Here is a 9,042-nt window from a genome sequence, read left to right on the forward strand (position 1 = left end):
GCGCAGATCCAAACAGGTAATAAATGTCAGGGATGTGTGGGTGCTGCTGCAATAGGGACGTTACACCTAATCTAGTATACAGTTCCTGACCATCCAGATGGTAAGCCCTGAGGTGAGCTAACCAGAGGACTTCAGAGTTTTCAAGACCAGTAGATCTTCCTAAGAACAGATCATTAAGCTGAATGGCAGGGGTATTCATCTGCCTCGAGGCAGGGGCCAGATCCTGTGACCTCTTTTAATTTCCTCCACCTCAGAGATGCCATGATTCTGAATCTATGATTCTGTTATTCTGTGACTTTATGATGATCTTCATTTATTACCCTGTGAGTCTACTGAGCTACTATTGCTTAAGTCCACGTGTCTCTGATTCTATGAGCTTGTGTCCAAAAGGATGGATAGGAGGGAGATTCTTGGCATTTTGGAGATTGCGCTGTGACTCATCCAGGCCCTTGTGCAAGTCATCTGACTTTTCTATACCTTGTCTTCCTAGCCTATGAAATGGGTGGGGCACAACACACCCACCTGTTTTGATGGCATAAGGTCTCAGTATCTCTTGCCAGAGATGTTAGTGCTACCTGCAGGTGTAAAAACCATTAGTGAGAGGTTTGCCCCACGGAGCAGGAAATGAGCCATTTGGAGCTTATAGACGGCGCGAGGTGTATCGGTGTGGCTGAAGGTGGGTTGGGCACTGGCCACACGGAGTTTGGAGGCTGGTCTGGGCTGTACTGTTAATGTTAAGCACCCACATTCACTCATTTGTCCGTTCATATTTTTAGTCACTATTCTCCAGGTTCTGGTGCTAGAGCCACACGGTACACAGTGAACATGTCCATAGTTACAATCTCATGGAAGCTAAAGGCTAGTGAGAACGGCTCCACAGTTAGCATGTGGGGGCACACATTTCCTTTGTAGAAACAGCACCTACAAGCATATAATATAATAGCCAGAAGGACTTTATTCCACCTATTTATTTAGAGTGGGGCAGGGAATGGCCTAGAGACAGAACAGAATCACACAGCAGGGCAGTGCCAGCAGGCCAAAGCTCACGTCTCCATGTGCCCTGAGCTGTCTCCTATTTTGTTGACATGCCCTAAAATAGCTAACCTTCTAGGGCATTTTCTTCCCTGTAAAATGGGGCTGCCCCATCCTGCACATATATGATAGAAGGCTTCTTAGTAACTGCCTGTTTTTTGGAGGACTGAAAGTTACGATTCCTAAAACAGCATGGATTTGAACACCAGAAGCAGCATGTTGTGGCACACAAACAATAAGACTTGAAGTCTCTTATAGCTGGGTTCAAATTTTGGCTCTATGACTTCTACTTATGTCAACTTGGGCAAGTTATTTTTTTCCTGGTCACCACTGCCACCACCACCAGTTGCTGACAAGTCGATTCCAACTCATGATGACTCCCTGTGTGTCAGAGTAGAACTGCTCTGTAGGGTTTTCAATGCCTGATTTTTTTGGAAGTTGATTAATAGGTCTTTCTTCCAAGGCTCTTCTGGGTAGACTTGAACCTTCAACCTTTTTGTTAGCAGCTGAGCACATTAATCATTACAGCACCCAGAGACTCCTATAACCAAAACACTAAACCATTGCCATTAAGTCAGTTCTGACTCGCAAGGCCCCCTATAATCAAACAAAAAACCCAAACCACTTGCTGTTGAGCTGAATACACTAATGACGACTCCTATAAAAAAAAAAAAAAAAAACCCAAACCAAACCCTTTGCCATCAAGTTGATTGTGACTCATAGTGACCCTAAAGGACAGAGAAAAACTTCCCCATAGTTTCCAAGGAGCATCTGGTGGATTTGAACTGCTGACTTTTTGGTAACCAGCTGTATCTCTTAACCACTATGCCACCAGGGTTTCCAATAGTAAAAAAAAAAAAAAGAAAACAAAAACTCATTACCATTGAGTCGATTCTCACTCATAGTGACCCAATCATTTGGTTAGTAGCTGTAGCTCTTAACCACTATGCCATCAGGGTTTCCTTCCAATAGTAGTGAGGACTAAATTTGATGAGCTATCCCATGTGTCTGATCCCAGCGAGAGATTTTCTTTTTGCCTTCCTCTAAAAAACATCAGGCCTTGGTGTCATCTAAGACTGAGTACTCGGAAGAGCAGGAAAAAGAATGGCCTGGAGCCACACTTACCCCATCTTCTTGGGAAGAGGGACAGGTGGGCATCACAGAGGAAGTTATGGAGTGATACATGCCCACCAGAAGCAAGAATACCAGAAGGAAATGGGACACTTTCCAAGTCTTGGAAGAGCCTCCTGTTTTTGCTGCCTTCAAAATGCTCAGGAACATACTTTGGAAGACCTGGCTTGGGATGGGATGAGGGTCTAGTAATGAGTGAAGGGGATGTGAATTAGTGGGGGCTTGAATTCTTTTTGTTTAGGGGATTTGGGAGCTTTAAGACTTATGGGACCTGGGGAATTTGGTGATCCATTATGGACAAATGTGTGGGTACTATTTACCCGAGAGGCCATAAGCGCTAAGGTGGGGCCTGGGCTGGGTGAATGAAGGAATTAATTGTTTGGAACTATTGCTAGGCTCAGACTCAAGGCAACCTTCTACAGTGGAGTGAGCTTGGGGTCTGGAACTAGATAGGTTTGAGTTCAAATGATATTTGAAACCAGTGTGATGACCTTGGGTCATCTAGGCCTCTGGGTTTGTTTTGTCTTCTGTAAAAAGTGGGCTAACATAGCCTACCTCATAGGTTTAGTGTCAATATTAAATGAAATAACACAGATAAAGAGGCCAGGGCAGTATTCAGCACCTAGTAAGTGCTCAGAAGATATTATTCTTGCCTCTCTTCATCCATCTACTACACTGGGGGAAGAAAAGGAAGCATGGATTGAGGAACAATGCTATGTCTAGAAGTAAAGGCTAACTTACTGTACTAGTGAACATCATGGGTTATGAAAGCAGACTGCCTGTGTTTGAATTCTGGCTTCCCTACTTACTTGTTTTGTGACCTTGGGTAAGTTACTTAAGTCTTTCAGGGCCTCTGTTACATCCACCTATAACATGAGAATTATAACAGTACCTTCCTCATGAATTGTTTGGCACATAAAAGGTGATCAATGAAATGTTATATTCTACTATTATGGTTATTACAGAGTGTTCATTAGGTTAGAATCTCCCCTATGCTGACTTCTTGGAAATCTAAGACTGTAAATAGGATCTAGGAACATAAAGGATGGGGAAGGTCATAGGGCATGTGAAGGAGAAGGAGAAAAAACCTAAATATAGAGCCTGGGGTCTAGGTTGGTCAAGTACCCAACTAGTTTTCCAAATGAACTTAGACTACCCCGTTGGTCCATGGAACAAACTATTTTTGGGGAACCTTGCTGCCGTATTGAGCAAGGAACCATTGGGCCAAACTTTTCTTGCCCAGCAGTCTAGACCAGCAGGTGCCATCATAGATATTCTCAGAAAGAACATTCAGCTTAGACTGGAAAGAAGCAGTATAGCTTTCATCACAGTGTATGAAAATTGAGAATCTGGCAACTTCTTGGACGAGTTCTTGAAGACCCAAGTGACCTAGAAATAGTCTCATTTGAGACAGATCACTCAGGTATAAATCATAATTTCTAGGAAAAGAAGACTGATTACTTTCATGAAGAAGGCAATAAGAATCATTTATCTCGTGTTTGGGAAAACTCCATACCAAGCAGTGACATGCCCTGCCTCTGACTGAAGGGCCAGGCATACAGGGAAGGAATTTTGCCAATGTAAGCCATTCTTCACCCTTGTGATCTCTGGTGCTTCATTTGGATGCCATCAAATTGCATCATTGTGACGCTATAAAAATTCTCCCTGGTTCCCGTTTCCTTAGATCACTGGCTTCTCCAGTCTCGCTCCTGTCAGCAGAGAGGGTGAATCCTATGTTCGTGATGGGGATACAGCAAAAAACAGAGCCGTCGTGACGCTGAGGCAGAAAACTGTAGAAGAACGTGTGCCCCAGGATGAGGCACTGAGGGCATTTAGTGAGGAAGTCTGATGACAGTAGCTGGTAGGAAGCACAGACCTGAAGCCATGAGAGGAGAGAAAGAGGCTCGCTGAGCTGTTAGTCCTGTTTGTGGAGGATTTTTCAGAGAACTAGATCTGCTTGCTCTCTGAGTACAGGTGTGCAGTCCTCTCTTGGGCTCATGTACCCAAGAGATGAAGCGATGGCTTGGCTGATCCAAAGAGCAAATGATGGAAACATTCAAATTTTGACCTTGTCCTTTGATCCTTGTCAGGCTCAGGTTGAAACTGGTGTTGGCTCACAATTCTATTGACATAAATTTGCCTTCACTGGGTACTCTGTGGCTGGGCAGAAGGAAGGAGGAATACTGTCATTGAGTGTATCTGTGGCAAGGGGAAATCAGCTAGGGAACAACAATTTCCCATGGATAATTCCTAACAGAGATTTGGGAGTTTTTTTTTTTTTTAAGAAGAAGAGAGGAGGCTCAGAGAATTGGGCAGAAACATAGACATCACTGTTTGAAACCCTTCATTTTCCATTGTGGAAACTGAGGTCCAGGGATGAGAGGAGACTTGTCCAACGTCACACAGCCAGGTAAAGACACAGAGCCAAGCCTAGAATCTCTGACTCTGAGTCCGTCCTAAGTGGCAGGTGTACAGCCTCTGGGTTCCTGTTGCCTTCTCAAAAAGGCCACTGCTTACAGACCACACTTTACCCAAAGGGAATGCTACAGGTTTCTCTGGAAACTTTCCTAGTTTCAGCCTTCTGATGAAACCTTTCTTTCCAGATTTTACAAAACCTCAGAAAGATGTGCGACCAACAGGAGCAGCAACATTTTCCTCCCTCCTGTGTGAAAGGTTTGAAAGTGGGGTCAGTGCAAAGCACAAAATGCACGTCTATGAAATGTGCAGCTCCATGCAAAACTAAAACTGTTAGTGTGGTGTGTCCTGACCCGTGCCAGACTCAGACCTATGTGGAATGCTCTGTTCCATGCCAGACGACATGTGTGAAATGCCCAACTCCATGCCAGACTCAGACCTACGTAAAATGCCCTGCTCCATGCCAGACAACATATGTGAAATGCCCACCTCCATGCCAGACTCAAACCTATGTGAAATGCCCAGCTCCATGCCAGACAACCTATGTGAAATGTCCAGTTCCGTTCCAGACGACATATGTGAAATGCCCAGTTCCGTGCCAGACGACCTATGTGAAATGTCCAACTCCCTGCCAGACCCAGACATGTTATGTCCAGTGCCCTTCTCCTTGCCAGACCTACTACGTGCAGGCTCCTGCAAGCAGCACAGTGCAGAGCTCAGGATCCCAGGGCTGTAACCCTGACCCATGCTCTGACTGTGGATGCTGCTGTTTGGGAATTATCCCCATGAGTTCCCGAGGACCTGCATGCTGTGACCTTGAGGACGATGACTGCTGCTGTTAAACACAGAAAACTAGTCCCACTCCAGAATTCTCTGCCTACTGGTCAACCCTGCTGGGCCCATATATCTGTTCTGGAACATTTACCAACTGCTGACTCTCCCCCCGTCATGCCTAATAACATGGAATCTCATTCCTTGCTTCCCCTCTGTGCTTTCTTTGCTTCTGTCTTTATCAAGGCAGCCTGCCAGAGTTAGAGCAATCTCAAACTATGGCAAGAATAAAACTCTGAATGCAATTCACAGGGACACCTGGTCTGTTTCTTTGATCCATGCTTATGCTTCTCTACCAGAAATTGCCTCCCTCTCTTAGTCTTGCTTCTCAACAAGGAGAAAGGTCTGCATGGATATGAGCAAGCAGACAGAGCTGGTGAAATCCCAGCCTGGGATCCCCATGTCTTCTAGAATGCTGTGAATTAACTTCCCTATGTACTTTTTTTTTTTTTTTTTAATGTACTTAGCAGTATCTGAGGTCAGAGATTTGGGGCTTGAGGGCTGCCCCTTTCCCACCCTCTGATCAGCCTAAGGTGATGGTTTGTCCATAAAGAGGCTCTTTTGGTAGCAAAATTGCTGTGTGTAAACTCGGAGTTCATCTTCCTGGGTGTTAAAGGGACTGTGAAATCAGCTCTGCTCAGGAGCATCAACAGATGATGCCCTTGCTGTTGTATGAGGGGGTGGAACCCATGTTCGGCTTTAGGGAGTAGGGGTTTTACCATCTGATGAGCTTGCCCTGTTGAGGCCATAGGATAGAGGCCTGAGAGAAGAGGCTAGGTCTCTCCTGAAGTGGGCAGATATTCCTCATGTTGGCCTTAGAGAGACAGCAAGAGTAGTAAGTGAGCGGTCTCCAAGTGGAAGACCAATCTGGTGGGAAAAACATCTGATCCCAAGGCCAGTCGCCTTTCCTCTCCACTGCATTGATACTCTGGAGGGTTCAGCGTGGATTTCTATAACTAGACAGTGTAAATGCATTCATTAACAGATAGGAAGAGGGAAAACCACTGCTCAAAGTAACCCCACAAGTTTTGGTGCATAGGAGACACCCAATATGCTTGGTGAATGAATGCATGTGCAATATTAGGAGTACTGTATTAGTTTCTAAGAAATTTGTGTTGACTTATCCTGGGACATCAGCAGAGAGTCATCTGGACTACTACAACGTCTTTGAACATCTACAGTGCCCATGTCTCCATAAATCATACTCCATCCAAGCTCCATAAATTCGCAGCCCAGCAACTGGACACCGACCACTGGGGCAGCCATGCCCAGGACCACCTTTTCTTCTTCTACCACTAAGTGGCAATTGCATTGAAGGAGGCCATTGTGCTCCCTATTCTGTAATTAACATGAGCATGTAATCCTTTTTAAAACATACATTTATTGTTTCAAATCATGTAAATAGCAAAAGCTCTGTAAAAATTTTGATAACCCTTCAACTTCCAATTTCATACATTTCTCCAGAGATGGACATGCTTAGTTTGAACCGCATCCATCTAGACTTTGTTTAAGGTGTGCTGTCTAGTGGATTCTGACTTATAGTGATCCTCTAGGACAGAGTAGTACTGCCCCACAGGGTTTCCAGGGCTATAATATTTACGGAAGCAGACTGCCACATCTTTCTCCCGCAGAGCAGCTGATGGATTCAAATTGTCACCTTTTGGCTAGCAGCTGGTCACTTAACCACTGCCTAGGGAATACTAAGGAGCAGTTCTACTTTTTCGTACAGGGTTACTATGAGTTGGAATCGACTTGACAGCACACAACGACAACAGACTTTGTCTAGATGTTGCTTATGCATAAACCACATAGATTTAAGTCACTCCTGAAGATTTCTAAATCCCCTGTCGTCTAGTCTTTGCGGAGAATGGCATCCAAAAAGGCTGGTACAGCACTGAAATATATAGAGAGAGAAAGAGAGAGAGAGAGAGAGAAAGGAAACCCTGGTGATGTAGTGGTTAAGTGCTAGGGCTGCTAACCAAAGCGTCAGCAGTTCAAATGCTCCAGGCTCTCCTTGCAAACTCTATGGGGCAGTTCTACTCTGTCTTATAGGGTCGCTATGAGTCGGAATCGACTCTATGACACTGGGTTTATAGAGTGAGAGACAGTAAGGAATCAACTGTATAACTCATAACATCCTTCTCAAAATCCCTTTTTCTCTCTTTGTCAATTCTCCTATATCCAACAGAGGCTCAGGACTCTCTCACTAAACTCTCAAACACTATATAACATGCAGCATTGTGGTTTTTACTTCTTTTTCCCCTTACCCTCTCCCCTTTCCTCCCCTACCCAATCTATGTCTGGTCCTGGTTATGAAGATACAGTCTCTCTAGCTCCTTTTTCATTTTTCTTTATATTTAAACAATCCTGGAATTCTTGGTTCTTGAACAATTTCCCCAGGGATGAAAATCTCTCTTCTTTACTTCAGCTGTTTTCTCTCTCTAGCCCATTCTAATGAACTTATATAAGGGAAAGGAAGGGATTATAAAGCTTAAAAGGCAAAAACATAATTCTCTTTAGAAGGGAGTGTGAATGGGAAGAAAGACAGGGAGAAAACACTGACTGTTCTCTTTTTATTACAATAATATCATAGTGCGCCTTGGTCTATTACAATCTTTTTCATTTTATAAGTTAATATTAAATATAAATTTTGGTGAGTGCATGTAACATCTTGCTTTTTTTTTTTTTTTTTTTTTTTGCTGTTTTGTTTTCTAACATTTCCGTAGTGTGGCCAGTCCATGCTTCATATAAAAAAAACTTATTGCCCTTTTTGATACACATTTTGATTCCTGTGTCTCTCTGTCTCTGTCTGTCTGTCTGTCTGACTATTATATGAATTGCTACTAAGGCCTTTCCTAACTTTTCAAGTTTGCATTGAATTAAAACTAAAAACAAAATACACACCACCTAATTGTATGCTACTCCACGAACACACCTGTAAAACTACCACTTAGATGCCAGGGAGTTATTATTATTTGAAAACAAATCAAGGCCCCTGATCCCCATGAAGTAGGAGACTGAGTTTGGAGGGGTGAGATGGAGTAAACAAAGCGTGTCTCCCAATAACCCCAAAACCTTCAGAAGAGCCATGTGTGTGTTTGGTGGATATGAGGGAAAGACGATGTCAAACAAGCAGCAGCAGCTGAAGGGATGTAGGCTTACAAAGCATCCAAAGTGAGCACCCACGGACACTTCGCAAAGACCCTCCAACACCTGGGAGGATAGACCTTCCTCTTCTGCAGGCTTCAGGGGACTGATTGGCTGGGACCAGGACTTGAGAACTCCTCCTGATCCAATCTGCAAGCTCTACTAGCAATTTCTATGTCTGATTTTCATTCATTTATCTTATAAATAGTTATTTTGCATCTATCTTTCTTCCAGGCACCATCTTTCCTGTTTTATAGCTTTTAGCAGAGAAGGTGAGTGAACAGTCAAATCATCTGGAAAATGAATGTAAAGAGACACCTATGACCAGAGCTATAAAGGAGGTCTGTAATGTGGAAAATTCACCTGGTCCAGGAGGTTGGAAAGGACCTCCTTCAGAAAGTGCTGCTTGAGTTCAAGGTTAAGTAGGAGTTAATTATATATCGAGGAAGGAAGACTTCTTCAGGCAGAGACACAAGCCTGTTCCAG

At 43.9% G+C, this 9,042-nt stretch overlaps 1 protein-coding gene across 1 annotated transcript; it reads left to right on the plus strand.

The window, feature by feature from the left end:
- Window positions 1-4,787: 4,787 nt before the first annotated feature.
- On the plus strand, window positions 4,788-5,420 carry LOC126071441 (skin-specific protein 32-like). Its single transcript, XM_049875639.1, has one exon. It carries the CDS (start codon window positions 4,788-4,790, stop codon window positions 5,418-5,420), a length of 633 nt encoding a protein of 210 aa, XP_049731596.1.
- The last annotated feature ends 3,622 nt before the right edge of the window (window positions 5,421-9,042 follow it).

The sequence above is a fragment of the Elephas maximus genome, chromosome 3 (genome assembly GCF_024166365.1).
Source record: "Elephas maximus indicus isolate mEleMax1 chromosome 3, mEleMax1 primary haplotype, whole genome shotgun sequence".
Classification (NCBI taxonomy): domain Eukaryota; kingdom Metazoa; phylum Chordata; class Mammalia; order Proboscidea; family Elephantidae; genus Elephas; species Elephas maximus.